Raw genomic sequence first — 23,621 nt, 5'->3', positions numbered from 1 at the left:
GCAGCATATCAGAGCACATTGGTGCTAGGACGTGAGTTCATTGCCACAAATTCTGACTTAACGGTAATGCTTGATCTAGGTCTTTTCAACAATGCCTTACAGCTCCGTAGAATTACGAGCGGGCATCGAAAGGGACAGGTTAAGACAGGAAAGGAAAGGACAGGAAAGGTTAAGAGACAAAGCCGGCAATATCATTACTAATATGGATGAGATAGTTCAAGTGGCTGAGGAGTTCTATAGAGATTTATACAGTACCAGTGGCACCCACGACGATAATGGAAGAGAAAATAGTCTAGAGGAATTCGAAATCCCGAAGGTAACGCCGGAAGAAGTAAAGAAAGCCTTAGGAGATATGCAAACGGGGAAGGCAGCTGGGGAGGATCAGGTAACAGCAGATTTGTTGAAGGATGGTGGACAGATTGTTCTAGAGAAACTGGCCACCCTGTATACGCAATGCCTCATGACCTCGAGCGTACCGGAATCTTGGAAGAACGCTAACATAATCCTAATCCATAAGAAAGGGGACGCCAAAGACTTGAAAAATTATAGACCGATCAGCTTACTGTCCGTTGCCTACAAAGTATTTACTAAGGTAATTGCAAATAGAATCAGGAACACCTTAGACTTCTGTCAACCAAAGGACCAGGCAGGATTCCGTAAAGGCTACTCAACAATAGACCATATTCACACTATCAATCAAGTGATAGAGAAATGTGCAGAATATAACCAACCCTTATATATAGTTTTCATTGATTACGAGAAAGCGTTTGATTCAGTCGAAACCTCAGCAGTCATGGAGGCATTACGGAATCAGGGTGTAGATGAGCCATATGTAAAAATACTGGAAGATATCTATAGCGGCTCCACAGCCACCGTAGTCCTCCATAAAGCAAGCAACAAAATCCCAATAAAGAAAGGCGTCAGGCAGGGAGATACGATATCTCCAATGCTATTCACAGCGTGCTTACAGGAGGTATTCAGAGACCTGGATTGGGAAGAATTTGGGGATAAAAGTTAATGGAGAATACCTTAGTAACTTGCGATTCGCTGATGATATTGCCTTGCTTAGTAACTCAGGGGACCAATTGCAATGCATGCTCACTGACCTGGAGAGGCAAAGCAGAAGAGTGGGTCTAAAAATTAATCTGCAGAAAACTAAAGTAATGTTTAACAGTCTCGGAAGAGAACAGCAATTTACAATAGGCAGCGAGGCACTGGAAGTCGTAAGGGAATACATCTACTTAGGGCAGGTAGTGACGGCGGATCCGGATCATGAGACGGAAATAATCAGAAGAATAAGAATGGGCTGGAGTGCGTTTGGCAGGCATTCCCAAATCATGAACAGCAGGTTGCCATTATCCCTCAAGAGAAAAGTATATAATAGCTGTGTCTTACCAGTACTCACCTACGGGGCAGAAACCTGGAGGCTTACGAAAAGGGTTCTACTCAAATTGAGGACGACACAACGAGCTATGGAAAGAAGAATGATAGGTGTAACGTTAAGGGATAAGAAAAGAGCAGATTGGGTGAGGGAACAAACGCGAGTTAATGACATCTTAGTTGAAATCAAGAAAAAGAAATGGGCATGGGCAGGACATGTAATGAGGAGGGAAGATAACCGATGGTCATTAAGGGTTACGGACTGAATCCCAAGGGAAGGGAAGCGTAGCAGGGGGCGGCAGAAAGTTAGGTGGGCGGATGAGATTAAGAAGTTTGCAGGGACGGCATGGCCACAATTAGTACATGACCGGGCTTGTTGGAGAAGTATGGGAGAGGCCTTTGCCCTGCAGTGGGCGTAACCAGGCTGATGATGATGATGATGATGATGATGATGATGATGATGATGATCGAAAGGTAGAAATAAAATGCTCCTGCATTCACCAATCTCTAATAATTCGATACGTGGACACATTACCACTTCTTGTCATACTGTTGTACATATATTTCAAGAGGCACCGAAACATTCCAGTGAACATCGACAAAAACCACCTCTTCGGCAACGACGTAGAACATACGGCATTACGAAAGCGGTCGAAATAAATCAGCGCGACAGCCGTGAAGCCAACTGTGGATAACCAGTTTGCAGCTCTATTTTATTTTTTTTATTTTTTGCACACTTCGATATAGGTCCGAGTCCTAGCGACCTATACCAAGAATAAGAAAGAAGTCTCCGGCAAATTCCGCGACGACCTTTATTAACGACCTCTGACAATCACACTCAGAAAGTCGCGATCGCAACCACCGGCACATAGCCAACTTGAAACACTTTTTTGTACATTTCGACACAATTCTAAGTTATACCGAGACCTATAGCAAGGAATACGAGCTAAATATCCGCAAATTCTGAGACGACCACCCTACGTTGACCTCTCCGACGATCACGCATTCGCACAGAGCCTCACATATACAGGCGCGACTTCAACAACGGAATACTAATTTTCGGCGTTAATTTCCTGGAAGCGGTTTGGCTTACATTAATCGCTCGCTACACGTATAGACTCACGATTTGCTCTATATGTAGAATGAAATACGCCGAGACGTCAGCAGTAGGGCGCGCGAATCATGAATCACAGCGTTTGCTAGTCGGCGGGACTAATTCGGAAAGGAGGAGTAACGGGAACTACCGTTACGCCGCCGCCAGGTTCTCAGTGACGGACGGCAACAAATCACGTCTGCGAGATCCGCCACATGCTCAAGACTAACACTAAAGCAAAATGAACGTGATTTGTTTTTTCCGCTGTTAGTAGCTAGAGGACATTAGGATTCAGAGCGCTCGCTGCGTCGACAGCGTTTAAAACACGAGCGTGAGAGCGAGCGACGTGATCGTTTTTGAAACAAAAAAGGGGATGGGTCTACGAAAATAGGGTTGGCCCCGGTGTGCCGGTAACCTGCCCCTCACCCCAACACCCGATGTCACGGGAGATGCTTGTTTCCAGCTAACCTCTATACACCTCAACTTTCATCATAGATGCGGAACGCCAGAGGCGAGCGCAAGCTCACTGCGTGGTGCCAAAATGTTAATGCTATTTTAATGACATCGTCAAAGTTAGAATCAATCTTCTTGCTTAAGACCTTTTAGGGCACAAGTACAAGCTTTCTGCCGCGCGCACACACGTATCCGGGTTTGGTTCGAAGAGAGGCTGCATTTTTTTCTGCTGCTGTTCAAGCCAATTTGATACAAGTTGACAGGTACAGCGCACTAACATGCGCCCCTTGCATTCGTAAGGAACCTGGCAAGGTCTCCTTACGGATGCCTGCTCAGCGGGCTACCGGGTTTTGCAAGCGCGAAGAAAAATGGTTTTTAATTGTGTCATTTGGCTTCCGTGTGCGTGTTCCCCTGTAAACTCGTTGGCTGCAGCGAGGAACGATGAATGCGATGTCCGGAATGTTTCTGCTGGAACAATTCGAGCTAAGGTCCATGGTGTAGAACGTGCGGGAAGCTCACGATCAAGGTTAACTTAAAAGACGGCTTCTAGCTGTCTTTAAGACGAATATGGTGACGCAATGAAACCAGAACAAAGCAGGACCGAGAACACACAGTTTTGTGGTACTGCAACTCCTTTGTCGTTAACTTACAAGGCTGTCAAGCTTACCTTAGAAGACATCTTCTAGCTGTCTCTTAGACGAAAAAGAAATAGTGCAAGGCAACCAGGGCAGAAGAGACACCTGAACACACAAGAACGTTTGCCTGTCCACGTGGCTTACATTCCCTGGTTAACTTACATGTAAGCGTTTAACTGTCAGTCGAAAAGTGGTAGTGCTAGGCATCCATGGAAATAAGAGATGCGGGAACGTATAGGAGAGTTTGTGTGTCTCTGCATCTTTGTTTAACCTAGATAGGCTAAAATGCTGCAAGGTCAAGCTGAGGAGACTGCTTTTAGCTGTTTTTTAGATGAAAGATGATAGCACAAGTGGATTAAGAAAATGAATTGTTTGTGCGTCACGCAAAGAACTGTCGGTGTCCCCGTATCTCTTTTGCCCTGGTTAGCCTAGAAAGTTGTCATGGCTAGCTGGCTTCTAGCTGTCTTTTAGACAAATTGTAGCGCAGGAAAATCAGGGAAAGGGTGCCACAGGAACACACGTGAATATCTTTGGGTCACCTGGTTTCCTTTTTCCTGGTTAGCTTACATGGTTGTCAAGGCTAGAACAGAAGACAGCTTCTAGCTGTCTTTTAGACGAAGAAGTGGTAACGCAAGTAAATGAGATAAAAATAAATTCAAAATGAATTTATTGACTCAGGCTTATACAAGGGAGACACGTTGTCTTGGTTTACAGAGGTTATCAAAATTAGCTTAGAATATAGCTTTCTGCTGTCTTTTAGACGAAAGAAATTCGAGGACACCTAAGCATGTTTTATGAGTTGTGAATGCAAGAGCATTAATGTCCATCTGAACGCCGTTGAGCGGTCCTTCGAGTAATGAACTCGCGGGCAAGCGAGCCTTTGAGACGCCGGGCGCGTTTTGATCATACGTTGGATTAGCCGGCTTTGACGTAGCCTACAGCTTCCCGTTTCTCAGCAGTTCCTCAACAGTGAAAATAGCTAAGCGGTACCAAATGGAACAGTGCGGGCCCGTGCTATACACCGCAGGAACCGTCCAAATAGTGCGCCTGACAACCTTAAACTAACGCGTATAACTGGCAGTTATGTCAGTCCGCGATCTGGTTGTTCTTAAATGAGCACTAAAGAGAAAAACGCTGTCACCTGTATTTGTAAATTATCCTTCCACAATGCCAAAACCTTCGCTCTTACCGCACGAGGAAAGGATTGGTAAGCCAGAAAAAGCGCGAGGAGACGTTTGGCGACGCCGCCGTCAAGTTACCGCACCAGCGCGACGTGACGTCATAGATTTTTTTTTGACGGAGTATATACTAGGGCCCAGTTAATTCCTTATAGGTATAAATGGACTGCGTTGTGTTCTAGAGGAGCCAAAGATTGAACATCACAAATTTCGGAAACATTTATTGCGCCGCCCCCCGCCATCAACGCGAACCAAATAGAAGAAACATTAATTCAAAACCCGTGACGTCACACTGAGGTACTGGCGCTGAAGTTCTGGCGCAAAACTTAAAGAAAAAAACGGAACTTCGAACTTCATTTTTTTCGTCTAATAATATACCTGTTATCGCGAAAGTAGCAAAAACAGGGTTTTTCAAAGGATACTTCGTCAGTCTAAACTGACTTAGTGTTTCTCGTTGTTGTCACTACAACGTAAAATTCCGCGCGATCACCCGTATGATGAAAAACGGCGCTACCGTGCTGTGCTCACCGCAGGCATGGGAGTGCGGCGATGTGGCGACTTCGGATTGACGACTCTCCGAGAGCTCAGACTCGCTTCGAAGGCGTCATTCGCCGTGCATACCTCGCCTGCCACAGCGCTTTAGATTCTGCTAAGACAGCGTGTATAAACAGGGTGGTTCTCTTGACATATCACAGCGCAAGAACCATAAAACATAAGGCACTATGGAGCGCCACAGTGTGCACTTTTACTCTCGAACAGTGTAGCACATGTAGAACAGTGTAGCACGTGCGAGGTGAACTAAATTGGGAGAAAGGATGAGAACGTCGCCGCCCATTATGCGCCGATGTCATACAGATATTTCCGGTTTTTCTTCGGTTTACTCGTCGTGTAATGACCAAACGTAAATTGAAGATTCAGCACGGGAGAGCAAAGGCTTGTTCTGAAGACCTAACTCCGACAAGGCTTTCCTTATGTAGCCGTGTCATTGTTTCAAGCCAAGCCAGGTCCAAGATCTTTAGGCGAGACCTTCCATTACATATCCCAGTTGATTGATTGATTGATTGCATATAATTGTAATTCTGAGAAATATTTTGTAGCCGGATCCCCGACAGACTATGAATTGTCAAATGACTATAGATGATGATGACATGAGCTTTCTGTGTATCCTCATGTATACTTGATTACCTCGGGCCTATCGAATTTACCTTCCAAATGACTCTTGGAACATCTAATGTTGGTGCTTTATGATCTTGCGCGAAACCGCAGAAGCCGCGGAACGTGCCGCTTTGTTGCTGTTTGTGTGTCTGCGTGTGCCACATCTTTATCGCCACAATGCTTTTATATCCATATTTCTTCACAGTGTCGCAGCAGTCTGTTAGGAAATCGCATGATGCGGTGGCGTCAGTAGTGTGCTGCCTTGTTTTTATTTTGCGTGGGTCTTCTCGCGTGTATACAAAAAACGTGAAGGACGCTTAAGCTTCGCCTTTAGGAGTGGTACGCGATAGCATTCAAAGATCCTCGACTGCATCTCACACTTCGCGGCAACTGCAGCTTATGCAACCGTAATGTTTGCCGGGAAACGCTGGCGGCGAACGCTATTTACGGAGGCAAGATTTCTGGTAGAAGCGCGGCCTCTTGCATGGCTCGATCTCCTGTTACTGCTTCGCACTTTTAATATTTCAGTCTGAGAAGAGCTAGCGTAAAAGATATGCGCTAACAAAGTTTTCTTTTTTCATTACTTTTGTTTGTGGGCCACCGTTCTCAAAATTCCGAGGAACATTACATCATCAAAATTACATCATTTCCAGGTTTCTGTTATTGTTTTGCACTTTTAATATCTAAGTCTGAGAAGATTTACCAGACGAAGCGTGCGCTTTCGGTGTATCGCTTCATGACATTTGTCTGTGGGCTGTCATTCTCAAAATGCCGAGGAATAATTTCGTCAGGAATGTAAGACAAGGTATGAACAACTTCAGTGATAGAACGGTGTGGCACTATAACACGCATACACCGCATGTCATACAGCAAGGCGTGGCATATACATATACCTAAACGTAAACAGAATTTTTTCGCTCACGGACAACTCCGACGACGCCAGCACCGACACGGGATCTGCTGCGACACGGGGGCCATTAACGCTGTCGCGTTAAAAATGGTGCAACTTGGTTTACGCGCTTCACAAAGCTATATATACCGCTAGCCCTCGACACTCACACACGCGGTATGAATTCACCCCACGGTCGCCTTAAATTCTTCCTTCTTTCCCGATGCAGGTCAATGCGACAAGAAGCTCCTGCCCACACGGAGCGTGGTGTGCTACGTACGGCCAGGTGACCCGCACTTCGATCTGTCGCAGCTGAACCCCTGCCTCTGTACGCACGTCGTCTACGGGACGCTCCAGATAAAGGAGGACCTCTCGCTGGGACCCTTCCTCTACGGTGTGTGGTTGTTTCTCTTATTACTGGATTTCTTGCATCCCCAAAGGGGCCAACCGCCCCCCCCCTCGCCCCCTAAATATGCATCCGTCAACCTCGGCTTAACAAAACCTTGGATGGAGAAGTACAGTGCACCGTAAAAAACGCGTTCCCACAATTAAATTTAAAAGAAACTGCACTTTAGCAGTGCTTCTAGGAGGGCAACGTTCATGCTTCCCGTTCCCTATAACTCTTTATTATCCATCGCATGCAGGGTGGTGTACAAGGAGCAGTATTGCGCGATGTGCCTGAAGAACTCGCTGGCTTTGATTCGTAAATTACAGTGTGCGCCATAAAGCAATTAGTTAAAGCGTTGGTTAGCGAAATTTTGTTAATGTGTCAATTGTGCATTTTTGAATGCTTGCGCATGTCTGCTTCTTCGAGTTACCCAGCTCGAGGAGCTGATTTGTGCTATATGCCACTGGCAATTTCTTTTTTCCCATTCTTTAAATTCTCGTATAGACCATGCACAGGCTGTCTTTATTCGTTTTTATAGGGCTGGCGTTAGCGCCGACTGCTCACTCTATGTCACCTCCCAACTGGGGTGCTGTTCTGTGCATGAAATCCCGCTTAGCTACGGTAGGGGTTATGTACATCGGCCATGCAGGCCAGTGCCTAAATGACAGAGTTCGAGAACACGAACTTTCGATATATAAAAAAAAACTTTCAGCACTTTTCCTTGTCCATTCTGATTCCTGCATCTGTGAGCCGAGGTTTACTGGTGTTGTCATTCTCGGTAAGATTACGAATGTCCTGGCGCTTGAGATAATGGAAGCATACTACAATAAAGAAAAATACATGTGTATCAGTGACATGTCTGTGGTTCTGCGTGGCGGCGAATACGATTTTTTTTTCAATCTTTGCTAGATTAGAAAGTTTTGAGGGAATCCCCTTATCTGGCGCAATTTGATGAGCGTTTAAAGCGATGCGGCTCGCCCATGTGCGAAACGGCTATTACGTTGCTTCTCTGTGAATACATTTAGTTACGAGCGATGCTCTTCTCTTTTTGTTCCTTCCGTGGTTGTTGCGCATACGTTTCGCACCAGTTATCGTGTACCAACCAGCCCGGCAGCAAGTTTTAGCACGCTATTCTGTGCGTTGACAGATTCCGCCATGTTGTCGAATCCGCCATCTTGTCAGCTCTGATTGGCCGAGAGGGCTGCTACGACCTCTCTGATTGGCTCGCAATGCCGCCGTTGCATTATTCGACAATACACGGCCGAATCTGGCGATGTCGCAGAATAGGCGTCCCCCGGTAAGTGGAAGACTCGTGGTTTCGACCTGCGGTTTAATGTCGCGTGGCGTCCGAAGCCTGTGGGCGTAAAAGCGCACGGTCTTGTTTGCCCTGGCCGCAGGCAACCTGACGGCTCTTGGCGGGCTCCGCCGCCGTAACCGGCGGCTGGTGCCCATGGTCGAACTGCGCGGTCTCGACCACGTGGAGCAGGTCCCGAACGAGGAACAGCTGGTGCACCTGGCGCAGCAGGTGTCCCGCACGGTGGCCCCGACCGGACCCCGCGGTCTGGACGTCGACTACCAGCTGCACGGCGTCGACTACCAGGTGGCCATGGAACAGAGACCCGTGCTGGGACACTTCCTGCACGTGAGTGAATAGCGACGCGTGTGTTGCACGTCTTCCATCTTTAAGTAGAACGCGTTGCTAAACTATTATTCGCGCATGAGACTGAGTAAGATGGTTCTTGCGTGAACAAAAAGCGCGCGGAGCAGTAACTGTAGGCGAGACGGGCGCCGACGTCCAAGTGTTTACTAAATGTTTGAATTGCATATATGTAGGGGGTGGAGCAGGATATATGGCCAATTCATGATGGAAGTATGGCTAGGTGCTAACATATGGGGCAGAAGCTTGGAGGTCAACAACGAAGCTCAAGGACAAGGACCGCGCAAAGAGCAATAGAACGAAAATTGTTAGGCGTGATGTTAATACACGGGGAGAGAGCGGTGTGGAGCAGAGAGCAAGCGGGGACAGCCGATATTTTAATCGACACTAAGAGAAAAAAAGAATGGAGCTGGGCAAGCCATGTAATGCGTAGGGCAGATGACCGGTGAGCCACTATGGAGTCACAGAATGGGTGCCAAGGAAATGGAAGCACAGTATAGGAAGGCAGAAAATTAGGTGGGGTAATGAAATTAGGAAATATGCAGGCACAAGGTTGGAATCAGATAGCGCATGACAGGGGTGGAGACGGCTGAGATAAGCCTTCCTCCTGCAGTTGACATAAAAATAGACTGATGATGATGCTGGCTAGGTGGCAGGCGCCGTCGACCTGTTACGAGTTTTTTTTTTTTCTTTCTCATGACACAACGCGAGATGCACTCAAACGGTTTCGCTGTCAATAATAGGTGACGTAAGCGTTTACGTAGGCAAAAATTGCAGTTTTTCTTGCTCTTGAACAAATATAGTGTTGTTTGCGTGAATCCTTTCGGCCTTTCCGATACAACGAAGTTCTGAATTTAACGAAATAATTATCGAGTCCCATCGACTTTATCAAAGAGACGTTTCACTGCATATATGGTAACCCCCATTAATATGCGTAGCAAAATTATAAACTGCACTGAGTTTTTCAAGTCGACAATATACCAGTAGATGTGCTACCAGTCCGCATCATGTCATAGCCCCGCAGACCTATACGTATACGTCAAACTCCTTGCGGTTGGCCTTCATGCCATGCGCTTTTCGTTGCAGCACAATTTAACCTAGCCAACTCTCCCTTCTCTCTCTATTCATCCGTGGCACACAGTAAAAACCCGAGTACATCTCGCCCCCTAGAGACACGTCCGTACTATAGTACACAACAGAGGATTCGGCCACTCGCAACCATGCGCGCCCGGCTTGGCGTCAATTCAAGTTCTCGCGGGCTCTCCCGTCCAGAGCCTGTAAGCTCGCCAGCTACATTAGGTGGCCGGTTTGTGTCTGATGTGCACACTGCTGCTGATCGTGCATCGTTCTCGCCGCAGCACTTCCGGCAAGAGACGCCCATCCGCAACCCGGTCGTGACGGTGACCGTGGCCAAGGAGCCCCACCTCGTGAACCACGCCTACGACTTCAGGACGCTGGTCAGGTATGCGCGGCGTGTCCTTCCTCTGTCGGGCGCGCTCGGCTTTGCTTCTGTATCACAGCGATGGCAGCTACTGCCGGCTATCTCTTATCTGCCTCAGATACTTACTTTACTTACTTACTTTCCTTACTTAGTTTACTTGTTTGCTTACATACATACATACATACATACATACATACATACACACACACACACACACACACACACACACACACACACACACACACACACACACACACACACACACACACACACACACATACATTACGTCTGCAGCCGTTGTCACCGTTGCCTGTCTCAATTGGTTGCACTGATTCCGCACAAGGCGATCGCCGCAACTCATATAGGGTCACACCAGACCCGTATACCGCGTGTATTTACGAAAAACAGCGGTAATAGGTTTGCAACGAGCTAATTTTGAGCACGACCTCTGTAGTGAATCCCTATTGACTACGGACGCCAGGTACCACGCGCGTGAAGGCACAATGCGAGGCAAGGTTCGGGAAGCAAATTTTCAGTGAGCAGCATTGATGAGCTAGGGAAGGGCTGGGCGTTTTCCATCCGGAGTACTTTATCTTAAGTGTAGTTGGAGTGTTCTTGCAGCTTGGGAAGTTAGCACGGACGGACGGACGGACAGATTGAGAGGGGGTTGAGGGGTTTTTAAAGTGCGAGCGGGTGACCAGTACACTGCACAATTGCGAGTTTCAGACTGCTGTTTGGAGTAAATGAGTTGAAAAGAAAAATCAGTCATTGGAGCCCATGTTTTTTTTTTCGCTTTTACGTAGTCGTTGTGTTTGCTGCTCGGTTTAAGCAACCGTCGCGGCCCGTTTGTTGACGTGCAGGAACGCGGACTTTGTCAACGTGCCTGCCTTCATGTTCCACGACGGACAGCCCGAGTACGCCTCACACCCTGCACCGCTCCATGGAGACCGGGGAGCCATGGACAATACGGTACGTGACCACACAAAGGGAGATGAGTAACTGCAACTAGTCACTGTTCTGTCAAACGTGTACTGCAGTGTTGAACCTGGATCCTAAATTTGTGATGAACCAACTAGCCTGTCCCTAGACTCTTCTGCCTCAAGTGATCCGTCCACATGCTCACGCTAAGAAGCCACTGGAACAACTAGAAGTGCCTGAATTATGATCTCAAAGTGGCATTAAACAGACGAATATTAACAGTTGTGCGAGCAAATTGCGCTATTCCAACAGCAGAACGACTGCTCTGACTGTGAAAGGTGTCTTGGTACGCCCAGCAGAAAGAGGCAGTAACAAAACACTGGTGGCATCCCCTCAAAAAGTATTATTATTATTATAAAAACACGCCGTACTGAAGTTGCGACACCAGCTCACCATGATGTCATGGATTCTCAGATAGTCTAATCTTATAGAGTACGTTTATCGCTAACGAAAACATACACATTGCATTCTATCATAAGAGGCCAACAGACACTGACACCAAGGGCAACATAGGGGAAGTTACTTTTGCTTAATAAATGAAATAAAGAAACGATAAATTAATCGAAATGAAAGAGGATGAAAAAAACAACCTGCCGCAGGTGGGAACCGAACCCACAACTTTCGCATTTCGCGTGCGATGCCCTATCAATTGAGCTACCGTGGCACCGTTTCCCCATCCACTTTCTTTGGTATTTATGCTTCGTAGTAGAATCCTTGGAGTGTTAGCCAGCGCCACCACTCACATACCTTGGCGGCGGCGAATGTGAATGTGAAATTTCTTCGCAGTCAACCCATCCGCTCTCGAGTCTACGTAAAAGTAAATTCGGCAGTTCCCTGCACAACTGCCCACAGTGTTCATCTAAACATCATGCTGTGCGTCGAAGTCTCAATGAAATTCAACTTTTTTTAGCGAACCACGTGCTCCCAAATGCATTTGCGGTCGCCTTTATATAGATATAGCCAACATCTGTGATAGCTACTCAAGGCCTGCGCGTCACGGCGACGTGACGTCACCAAAAAATGTCAACCCCTTTTGAGGACGGCACGACTTTCAATGTAGGCGTCGTACCTCCTGTAAATGACGTCACGACTCATGTTGCGAGACGCCCACTCCATGAGAGCCCCAAAACTCTCGTGGCCTGCAGGACCTTGAATAAAGTTGATTTCGTTCCTTCCTTCCCGGCCTGTAGACGTTATCGGGGCGAGCAGCCTCCTGAAAGAATTTCACCGAAGGTGGCTTCTCCGCATCAGTAGTATTTATGTGGCGAAGCCTACTTCTTTTGAAAATTCTTTCTGTTAAAATTTAAACCTATAGCTGTGGCCACAGTATGCGCATAGAGGAATTATTCGAGAGCATGTGAGACCGATAACGTTACCGTATAAACAGTAAGTGTAGCTACCGGCGCACCTTCCGTTTTCCTGTGCATTCAATGATGCCTAAAAAGAACGCCTTGATATGCTAGGTCGGTTCGTACTGGAGAAAGGTTGCACAAGCGCACATTTTTCAGAAAAGGACAAGTGTACAGCGTACATCCTGCACACGCAGTGCTTACGCTGGCCTGTGCCTGTCCTGCGCCTCCCTCTCTTTCTTCAGCGTTTGTTAAAAGCGCGAAGCCCGTTCGAACCTTGAGTTACTAGTGCTCGTGCGTGCTGCTTTACGAGTCGGCGTCGCTTGCTGTGTCGTGCGCAGGACTCCCTGGTGAACCTGGTGCTGGCTATGGGTGTGCCCCGGCAGAAGGTGGTGGTGGGCGTCCCCATGTTTGGCATGACCTACCGGCTGGCAGACCCAAACGTCGCCGCCATCGGGGCTCCGCTGTACCACGGCCACGACGACTCCTACCAGTTCAACCACCCGCAGGTACGACGCCACTCCCGCGTTCAGAAAGGTACATCTCTTTACAGAGAGTGCGTCAGATCGGACGCACGGAACTCGCGTTCAACGAGGGGCACATCATTGGGCCCCTTGCATGCACACTTCTGAGCCTTTGAAGAAAAAAAGAATTATTCATGAGGTAGACTGTCCCGAGCCTTAGCATACAGTGCATTCGCGAGTCCTTGGACGCTTGAGACAAGCGTGCAGATTTCGCGCGATTATCCAGGGGCACATCTCCAAGGAATACGTCCCTGAGCCTTTGGACGATTATCCGGGGACGATCGAGAAAAAAAATTATTCGATAGGTAGATGGTCCCGAGCCTTAGCATACGGTACATTCGCGAGGCTTTGGACGCTTGCACCAAGCGTACACTCCCTCCCCCCCCCCTCCCCCACGAGATTTCCCATGATCATACCAGGGCACATCTCCATGGAACCCGTCCAGGGACGACCTACACAATCAAATTCCCTGAGCAATCAAACTCAATGTGCCGGAATAGGTGGCTTCAGTTATGTTCTCAAAGGCCTTCGGGCCATATTTCCTCTCTTCATTCTTCTTGAATTGAGGCTGCGTAGACGATTCCAAAAACTGAAATGTTTTGTAAATTAAGACCAATATACAGAGAAATGGCAGATGTCCGTACCGTTTAGCACTAGCAGTTGCTGAAGACCGAAGTTTCTAGTTCATTTCTGTTACAAACACGAACCTACGAACCCACGAACCCCCCTCTCCCTTCCCCATTCCCACTTTCATTCCGTCTAGCCCTTCCCAACATGCGATCGTTAAGCACAGCCAAGCAATACTCGCAGGCGTTGAAAGCTTATTTATCGTCTTGTCCTGATTTTCATTGTTATTTCTTCCTGCCTGCGCAGTTCTGTGCCCTGCAACACAACCTGAAATTCAGCGTCGAGCGCGACGCCGATCTGACGGCTCCCTACGCAGTCAGCGGAGACGCCTTCATGGGATTTGAGGACGAGCTCAGCTTGAGGCTCAAGGTAAGCACAGCAATGACCGTGGCTCAACGTCTGCGCCTCCTTTTGCTGTGGTAATCCATTAACCACGCACCGGAACGCCACCGCCAGGTTCGATTCCCCACAACCTTTAGGTGATGGCGGAACATGCGGTGACGCTCGGGCATTTACGGAGAATTCCACACATCGTCGAGCTACCTTTCAGCTTATTACACGGGGAGAAGAAGGTGGACAGACACCGCTCTGAACTAACAGCTGAAGCTTATTTTCCTGAGCCCCTCTGGAAAATAAACTTCAGTTGTAAATTCAGCGCTGTGTGTGTGTGTACACTTTGTCACAGTCTAATGCGCTGAAAAAAAAATACCCCAATAATGCAGAACCGACTAGCCCGACGATCAGCCTTGCCGAATCCACACACTCATTTGAAGCAACTTTTTTTTATATCGTTGTTGATACTTTTGCTGTTGTGTTTTGGTTAGTATCGCCTGTTTCGTCGGTAAGACACACGAAACCCCAACTGCGTATTTCGCGACCTCGCGCGCCATAACTTGAAAGCCATCGGCGTTGAGGGCAAAGTTTAGGCGCTTCTACAGCTCATATCTTTGCGCGTGCTGCGTTCACGCCGCTTAGCCTGCGTTCAAGCGATAGACAGCACGAAGGTCACTTAGCTCGTTGCTGCTACCCCACTTGCGTGCTGCGTTCACGCCGCTTAGTCTGCGTTGAAGCGATAGACAGCACGAAGGTCACTTCGCTCGCTGCTGCTGCCCCACTTCCTCACGCCAGCGTTTTGACAGCGACTGTCCTCGCTCATCGAGTGGGGTGTGTTCATGTTTGCCCGAGCGCGCTGACACGACGCTTGTTAATTTAGTTAGCTAGCGAATGTTTACAAGTTTATACGGCCTATAAAACTACTATCCTTACTTTATATAGCTGTCTATCACTTTGCTATCGCAATCGATGCTTCGCCTTTCGGGCGAAACTGCGACTTGTTGTTTTATACATCAGAAATGTAAATGTTGGGAGGATATATGAACAAGCGCCTGCAGTAACCGTATCGCTTACAGCAAAATAAGTAATTAACGGTAGTGAAAAAAAAAGAAGTGACGCATGAGGGTGTTGCCTTAGTTCTAGAAATAGAAAACACTTGAAAACGAGGGATGGAAGCAGTAGTAATCGCTGTTGTAAGAAGTTATAGTAAATGTAATTCACGAAAGGCATGCGTCTTTTTGGCTTTCCGAAGAACGTTTCGATTGCGGACGTTATTACCCTCGTAATTAGGCCAACTAGGCATGCAAATTAATGAAATTGTAGAGCTTCCTATATTTGCGTTTTACACACGTCTGTCCACACACATAGGCAGAGGGAAGATATATCGTCAACCAGAAACGGCGCGGTTTGCTACCCTTCGCGGGAAGAAGGGGGATACAATTAAGAGATGTAGTGAGAAAGTGTATGTAGCTACACCAAGATACGTCTGCCCAGACACACAGGCAGAGGGAAGCTATCGTTAACCAGAAACGGCGCGGTTTGCTACCCTTCGCGGGAAGAAGGGGGAGACAATCAAGGGATGTAATGAGAATATATATATATATATATATATAGCTACATAAAGATTCGTTGATGCAGGGTCTCGATGACTAACGTCTTACTGACCCTTGCCCCGCCTCCCTTCGATCGCAGGGCAAGTACATTCAGGTGCAGGACCTGGGCGGCGCGTACGCGTACGCCGTCAACGACGACGACACTCGCGCCGTGTGCGGCCAGGGCAACTTCCCGCTGCTGCACAGCCTGCACGAGGGCATCACCGGTGTGGTGCACGGCGCCACGGGACAGATCGGGTACGTGCCCACCAACACCGAGACGCGCATCGTGCGAATCGTCGACCAGCGGGGCCACAACCTGCACGTGGAGGGCCTCAACTCGTACAGCGTCGCCGGCTTCACGTGCACGCGCGCCGGCTCGTACCGGCACCCGGGAGACTGCTCCAAGTTCTTCCGCTGCGTCAAGTACGACCAGCGAAAGCACGAGTACACCGTGTTCATCTTCGACTGCCCGCCGGGTCTCGTGTTCGACGAGAAGATCGAGGTGAGTGTATACACCCACTGATGTCCACCTGTGTGGAGGACAACGGGTTTCATTGGTGTAGATACCGACCTGTAGAAGAACCGGCGTGTTAAACTACTGTGGTGTAACGAAAAGCTGCATGCAAACGGCAGTATATATATACGTGCGTGTATGTGTGGGTGAACGAGAAGAAAGAAGGTTAATTGAGGAATGTGATTTTTATTAATGATATCCTGTGCCCACAAAGACACCAAGGAAAACACAGAGGAAAGTACTTGTACTTACTAATTGAAATAACGAAATGATATATTAATGGCAATAAAAGTGGATAAATAACAACTTGCCGCAGGTGGGGAACGATCCCACATCTTCGCATTACGCGTGCGATGTTCGTGCGATTCTTTTTTTCTTCCTTCTTAACACCTTCTTTGTCCTAGGAAACGGGTTGAACGTGTGCGTCCTTGAGCACTTGCTTAAATATTGCTGGGGTGCTTCGCAGCTTGAAGGGTCCAGAGATATTCAGCAACTAACGGATGCCTAATGTCTACAGTCCACCTGCATTAATTGCGAGTTTCAGACAACTGTTCGCTATGTAGCGAACATGTGTAGTTGTTCGCTATGTAGCGAACAGTCGAGTCGTAAGGCAATAAAATAGCCAACCACAGCTATCTTGTTGGCGATCTTCTGCTACAGGCGCTCGTACATTCCTCACTGCGACACCGATAAAATTGAAAGCGCAGTGCGTGAATACTCATTTTACCGCAGGTCTGCAACTGGCCCTCGTGGTCCGAGTCCTGCCACGGTTCCGGTGAGGTCGCCGCCACTCCCAAGTCGGCCTTCCACTGCCCCGGACTCGGGTACTACCAGGACCCCGAGAACTGCCGCCACTTCTACTTCTGCGACGACGCCCACGAGAACGGCACGCTGATGGCCTTCGACATGCGCTGTCCCTACGGCCTTGGCTTCGACCCGAACACCTTCAGTTGCAACTACCAGGCGGTCACTCCCGGCTGCAAGGGCTACTCGGGCGTCGTCCAGCAGGCTCTCTTCGGACCGTCCCTGTACGGTCCGGGCGAGTTCTACCACACCCCGCGGGGCTCGCCCGCCGTTCACGGAGGCGTTCCCCTGCTTCCCGTGCAAGCCCAGAGACCCCAACCGCTGGGCCTGCACGGCGTCTCGGTCGCCAGCGGCGTGATCCCGTCCGAGATCCACCTGCAGGCATCACCCACGGTCCATCAGCAGATCCATCCCATTGTCAAGAAAAGCGCCTTCCACCGACCGTCGCACGTTCAGACAAGGGACATCCCGACTCACTTCATATCTGCGGCCGACCTACAAGGAGCGCTCGGGTCGCACTACCCCGAGATTCAAATCGAAGCTCGCGTCATCCAATCTCCTGGCGACATTCATGGACAGGGCCTCTACTACGGACCGCAGGTCTACTCGCCGCAGGTGTACGAACAAGCACCGCAACCTTCACATGTTCCCAAGCCGACCAGCGGTTACGGCGGGCTTCCGGTGACCGTGCCTCAGGGAACTCACGCTCCGCTACTACAGCAGCCCGGCACCACCGTCTACGGACAAGGAACTTACGGCGGTCAGCAGCAACCCGGCACTGCCGCCTACGGACAAGGAACTTATGGTGCGGGCGGCCAACTTCCGCCCGGAACCTACAGGATACCCAATCTCAACATTCCGCCACCGCCTCCACCCCCACCCAAGTTCCAACTGCCGGGCGTCCAGTACGGACCGCCGGAGGTGCAGAGAAACTTCGACCACACGCTTTCGAACCTCTACCGCACCCACATCGTCCATGGTCCCGGCTCGAGTGCGGCGTTCATCCCAGGACCACCGCAGCTTCCTCATTACTTCAGGCCGTACCAAGAACTGCCCAGGGCGCTGTCTTACGCACCGCAGCTCGACGCCGGCTTAAGGACCTTGTCCGGGCCTTACAGCAGCTACATGAGGTACAATCCGGCCACGTCCTTCTACGGAGGCTACGCCGGCACCTACGAACGCAAGGCCTTCTCGCCGCCGCTCGTCCGACCGTCATCGCGCATTCGGTACGAGACGCTGCCGCCCGCACCCCAGTACACCGGCTCCCCGGACGACTCGTACTTCGCCACGCAGAAGCCGCAGAGCGGAACCAACTCCTTCATCTTTGGCAACCAGCCCCAACCACAGCCGCCGCGCTACAACGGCCTCACGCAAGTGGTGAGGACCAGGCTGCCTTTCGGCTCGGCCAACGTCTACCTCTTTAACCCGCTCACCTTCATGAACACGAACTTCCGGCAAGGAGTGACCATGTTCGGTTCCAACTACCTTTTCGGAGACAGCCACCACATGTTCCCACTGAGGCAGCCGGAGCCACCGAAACCCACGGTACCTACGCTACCGCCCACGAGACCGCTCAGCTTCGTGCCCAAGCTTCCGGAGACGCGAACAGTTCCGCCTCTGGGCGTCGGTTATGGTGGTCCGGGAGGAACTCAGTATTCGTACACGACTCCGCCACCAGCTTTCAAGAAGGACGACGATGAGCTGATCTCCCTGGACGCCCTGACCAACACTAGGAGCCGACCGCCAGTTCCGGCGCCTCCCGCGCCCTTGGGCCAGCCGCCGCTCGCCGCGCAGTTTCCCAAGTACCCAGCGCCAACCTACACGTCTAACCCATCACTCCAGTTTCCGCCGCCCCCGCCAGAAAAGCCCTCTTTCTCCTTCACCCCGGGACAGAACCTACCTGTCGGTCGCGTCCAGCCCCCGTTCCCCACGCTCCAGCCGGCCGGCCAGATCCCGACTTTCGCGGCCCTGGCTCCGAAACCTCCGGCACCGACCGTGCCACTACCCAGACCCGTACCGCCCACCGTCGCTGCCCAGACACGAAGGCCACCACCGCCGCCACCTCCAAGACCAACGTACACCGTACCGGTCTCCCAAGCGCCCGCGCCTCCGGCTCCGGCCGTCTTCTCGTCGCCCGCCACAGCCCCACCCGCTCCTGTGCCCGTTCCCACTAAGCCTACTACGCTTGGACTACCGCCACCACCTCCACCACCACCGCCAACCACGACGAGCAGCGTCAGCAAGCCGCCTGCCCGGTACTCCGTCAACAAGCTCGTCGTCGACGAGCCCGACCCGCTCATCACCAACGTCAAGCCCATCCTGCACACGGCGCCACTCGACGACCCGCCGCAGTCCATCATCCAGGAGCTGCAACAGGTCCTCGGCAGGAAGCGCCCCGGCAGCTACGACAGCCCGGTCATCACGCCGATCGAGCAGCTCCTCGAAGAGGAGGACGACCAGGCCGTCAAGCTCATTGTCTCCGACAAGGGTCCGCCCGAGCTCCCGCACGCGGGACCTCGCGTTCTCGACAAACCGGCGAACCCCGTGGAAATCCTCGACCCGCAGCTCCTCGCGCACACTGTCCAGAAGCCCGTGTCCGCCGAGCAGTCCGAGGCCATCGTGGCGGACAGCCCGCCCCCGGACAAGTCATCGGTGTTCCTCAAGGGAAAGACCCTGGTCAAGAACATCCAGTCGACCAACAGCGTGCCGGCCGACGGCTTGCAGCAGGAGCTCAAGGACAAGGCGTCCAAGATGTCCACCATACCGGAGGCGGCTTGCACCCGTGTCGGCCTGTTCCGGCACCCGACCGACTGCAGCCGCTTCTACGAGTGCTACTACGACAAGTGGCTGCAGAAGTACACGGTGCACGAGTTCGAGTGCCCCATCAAGCTCGCCTTCGACAGCTCGGTGTCGGCGTGCAGCTCCGACGGCTACGACAAGCTCTGCAGCAGGAAGGCTGCCGCCAAGGCGTAGTGAAGGAACAAGTGCTGCGGGCACTGCACTGTTGGAGGGAACGAGTGCAATCACTCTGTACATTGTCATCTGCGCCCATACACACGGTCACAATGAACGTGTCACAGCACGGAGCAATGCACAGAAAGGAAATATTCTCGGTTGTGACAAATGTTTGATTAACTTCATGGCTGAGAGTAATTCCACAGACATTCTCCGTTCAGCGACAGTCATGGTGAAGCAGGTGCAAATGGGCGACAAGTCTCCGAGAGTGACACTACTTGCATGAATGTTCAACGATCGCGTGGGCAGAATGCACCATATCTGTGAATTTTGCTAAGATTTTGTGAAGGAAATCCTGAAATGCAATTCTTTCAAAAGGATGGCAGGATAAATAGGGGTGTGATGGGCATCAGCAATATGGATCGTCTTAGCTTCTGCTTGGGCATATGTAAGACCTAGGACCAGAGCACTGACCACTAAGTGAATTTTGCAAGAGACGCTGATGACCAAGCTCTCATGTATGGGCCGCGCCAACGTTGCGTGTGTAGCGTTGCAGGAGCAAACGCCATAGTGCTCCTGATGTTATACCATGCTGCTAAAAGCATTGTTTCATGATGCGTCGGTTAATGTGTTATGTTTCTGTTGAGAGATTTACTTTTATATCACTTTTTTTAAGTCACCCATAAGAAGCATCTCTTTGCAAAGCAGACAAAAACACACACAACACTCTTGTAAACTACAAGAAGGTGAGGCCGGTTAAAGTTACATGAAAATGCTGTGAAAAATAATTTAGGAGAACTGGCCTGTAAGTGCATTTGACTTAATGTGATTTTATTACAAGCAGGTTAACAAAGCAGTCTCCTAGCAGATCGTTGGTTGCTTAACTCATAGGCTCATGTGATGTCAGACAAATCAATATGCCTTCGAAAGCCACACAGAAAGAGATGTTGACCATTATCATTTGTGCTTCTCATGTCACAGCGACATAAATCTCGCCACAGATAACTCTGCCTGATCTTGACGTGCATATTGCCGTTAATGAATCGCTCGAGGTGGCAGCTATGTTAATGAAACATGACATCAAAGACTCTACGGTGCTTACTTTGCTGTTACGTTGTGCAGTGGTGTTGCTGTTGTTACAAATCATATTAGGTTACAGAAATAAAAGAGTTGTTTTCTCATAAGAAGAGTTTGACATCTTTCTAATGCGCATCTTCGACAATCAGCTTGAAGCAAGATTAGCAGCAACATAAAGGGAATCGTACAGCTTTGTAAAACTTGGGCAAAGATATCGGTATATGTGAAAGACAGGCTTCTGCACTTAACCTAACCTCAGTAGGTAGAAATAGAGAAATTGCTTCACTTCGCATCCACTGAATCATTGTTGACAAAGTTTGTTGTGCTTAAAAGGAAATGTTAGTCTAATGACTGTAGGGTGTACATTTGCGATATAGCTATAAACATTGTTACAAACATCACTAAAAATGGGAAATTTTCAGAACAAATGAACCATCATGTTTAAAATACTCAGTAAAAGGAAACATTAAAATATGACATCTAAAGCAGACAAAACTTAAATACTCTCAATCACACAATTTGTGAATCAGCCCTTTTGCAGCACTCATACAAGCAATGTAGTAACTTTACACACGGTTCAAACTACTGCATCAAATTTGTCAGGTTTTAAGCAATCTAAAAGATGAAGTTTACAGATTTCTTGTGGAACAGTTAGATTTGTAATCTTTGCACTTCAATACGTTTTATTTAATTTACTGATGTTTGTCAATTAGTGCAAAATATTAGCCCTGAAAGGGCCGCTCACCAAACCCCACAGCAAATATCGGTTATACGCTGGAAGTTGATACGCGCTTTCTAGGGAGCGTTCTGCAGCAAAAAATTTTTCAGATCGGCTCATTAATAGCCGAGATAGAAATATTTCAGTGCCGCGAACCCGATTTCAGCAGGCGGGCTCCACTTCCAAGCAAAACGCTCTCTCCACTCGCCCCGTCTAGCCTTCGGAAGCGAAATTCCTTCCCTGCGTTCTTCCATACCAGACCTCGAGGATCGCGTGACACATACGTCACAGGCCGCGCCTTCATTTTTTTTTTCTCTTCGTTTTTTTTTTCAGCACTACGCACTTTCGCTGACGGCGCCGCGCGCGAGCTGCGGTCCCGCTGCACACGATTTTGCGCACTGTGCACAATAAAACATGACTAGCGGTATAATTCAGTGCTACACGAATACCGAGGCAGAACAAGCGGATCGCAGAGCATGCTCACGCGCTCGAGCACGGTAGAAAAAGGCATAGTTTCGGTACCTATGCACCTGGCCGCACGACCGTGGGAACGAGCAGACGAAGCGGAAGTAAATTTCTCTTGCTTCGGTGCGAAGTAAAACAAAACAAAAAAACACGCAGATATTCCGTTTGTGCGTTTTATTATTTCTCTAAACTTCAATTCATAAATTCAAGCAATAGAACGTACAGATAACAGATGTCTTGAATCATTCTCGAAGTCACGTGTCATCACGAGCGACGTCACACTGCGGACTCGAGTATACGTAGGCGAAGGGGCGCAAGTACGTCATCCTCCGGCTTGGAGCGCGGCGGCCGCGAGAAGAAAGAACGGCGTTCGGTTTGAAATTTCAGATCTTTCTGTGGCGCGTAGCGGTGTAATACTTTGCAGACACAATCGTTATCGCTCAATGTATGCTCTGCGCTTGTCGGCTCAAAATGGCCACACCTGGTGAGGGGCCCTTCAAATCGCGATTCTTTTTACAGTCAGTAAAATTCCACTTTCCTTTAAGTACAAATGTTATTCAAATTGGTTCAGTATTAGTCTTAAAAAATGTTAAGCGAAGTTATTGGCAATCGAAGACAGCCTCCTTTATGCTCCCGTTCCTTCTTCAATGCCTTGAACTGCGAAGGTTACGGCGCAGTGGGGTGTGCCCCCCACAACGCTCCGCCTTCTAAATGTCACCGCGGCGCGCAGTTCAAAGTTCATTTAGGATGTTGACGCAGACGCCACGACTTCCGCCTTTGGTGCCTACGATGCGCTAGTGTTCCTGAACATGCTCGGGAGCATATACTAGTGTTCCTGTCTATGCTCCATATACAGGAACACTACGCTAAACATAAGCCAAACGCGGTTGTACTGAGCGAGCCGCCGTGCGCTTTAGCCAGTGGACTCGCGGCGGCACCCCGCGGCGGCCGCGGTATCTACGCCGCGTAGCCGACCGCAGCTTGATGTCAGCTACCGTCCAATAGCAGCCGTCGAAGAGAATGACGTAATGGTGCGTCTGGAAGAGTGAGGACAGGGCCTTCTGTTGAAAAGAGAGCGCTTGAGAGAAAGGAGACTTCGCAATCCTCTTGCGAACTCCGCGCACCGCGTACGACAGCAAAACTTGACCGAGATGTTCACGGCGGCGTATGCTACCCGCGTATATATGGGGGAAAAAATGTAATTCGGAGGTTTTACGCACCAAAACACGATCTGATTCTGAAGCGTGACATAGGGGGGCGCTCCGGATTAATTTTGACCGTTCCAGGGTCGATTTTTTTCCTTTTTTTTACAGCGAAAGGTGTATATGCCTAACCTTCCGTAGATTTTTTTCGGCGTCCGGCAACAGAAACAAACTTAGCGATATATAACAAACTCATACGGGTGCAGTGCGG

The 23,621-nt window shown here is 49.5% G+C and overlaps 1 protein-coding gene across 1 annotated transcript in view; it reads left to right on the top strand.

The window, feature by feature from the left end:
• Positions 1–21,131, top strand: part of LOC142589874 (uncharacterized) — a 75,714-nt gene extending 54,583 nt beyond the window's left edge. Inside the window, exons 3-10 of the mRNA XM_075701522.1 lie at positions 7,013–7,177; positions 8,569–8,813; positions 10,187–10,290; positions 11,130–11,238; positions 12,938–13,105; positions 13,994–14,116; positions 15,773–16,177; positions 16,922–21,131. Coding sequence (XP_075557637.1) covers positions 7,013–7,177; positions 8,569–8,813; positions 10,187–10,290; positions 11,130–11,238; positions 12,938–13,105; positions 13,994–14,116; positions 15,773–16,177; positions 16,922–19,966 — 4,364 coding nt within the window. The 3' untranslated portion in view covers positions 19,967–21,131. The remainder of the gene's footprint in view (positions 1–7,012; positions 7,178–8,568; positions 8,814–10,186; positions 10,291–11,129; positions 11,239–12,937; positions 13,106–13,993; positions 14,117–15,772; positions 16,178–16,921) is intronic.
• The last annotated feature ends 2,490 nt before the right edge of the window (positions 21,132–23,621 follow it).

The sequence above is a fragment of the Dermacentor variabilis genome, chromosome 8, assembly GCF_050947875.1.
Source record: "Dermacentor variabilis isolate Ectoservices chromosome 8, ASM5094787v1, whole genome shotgun sequence".
Lineage (NCBI taxonomy): Eukaryota > Metazoa > Arthropoda > Arachnida > Ixodida > Ixodidae > Dermacentor > Dermacentor variabilis.
The sequence above is the reverse complement of the archived record's forward strand: the minus strand, read 5'-3'. Positions and strand labels throughout refer to the sequence as shown.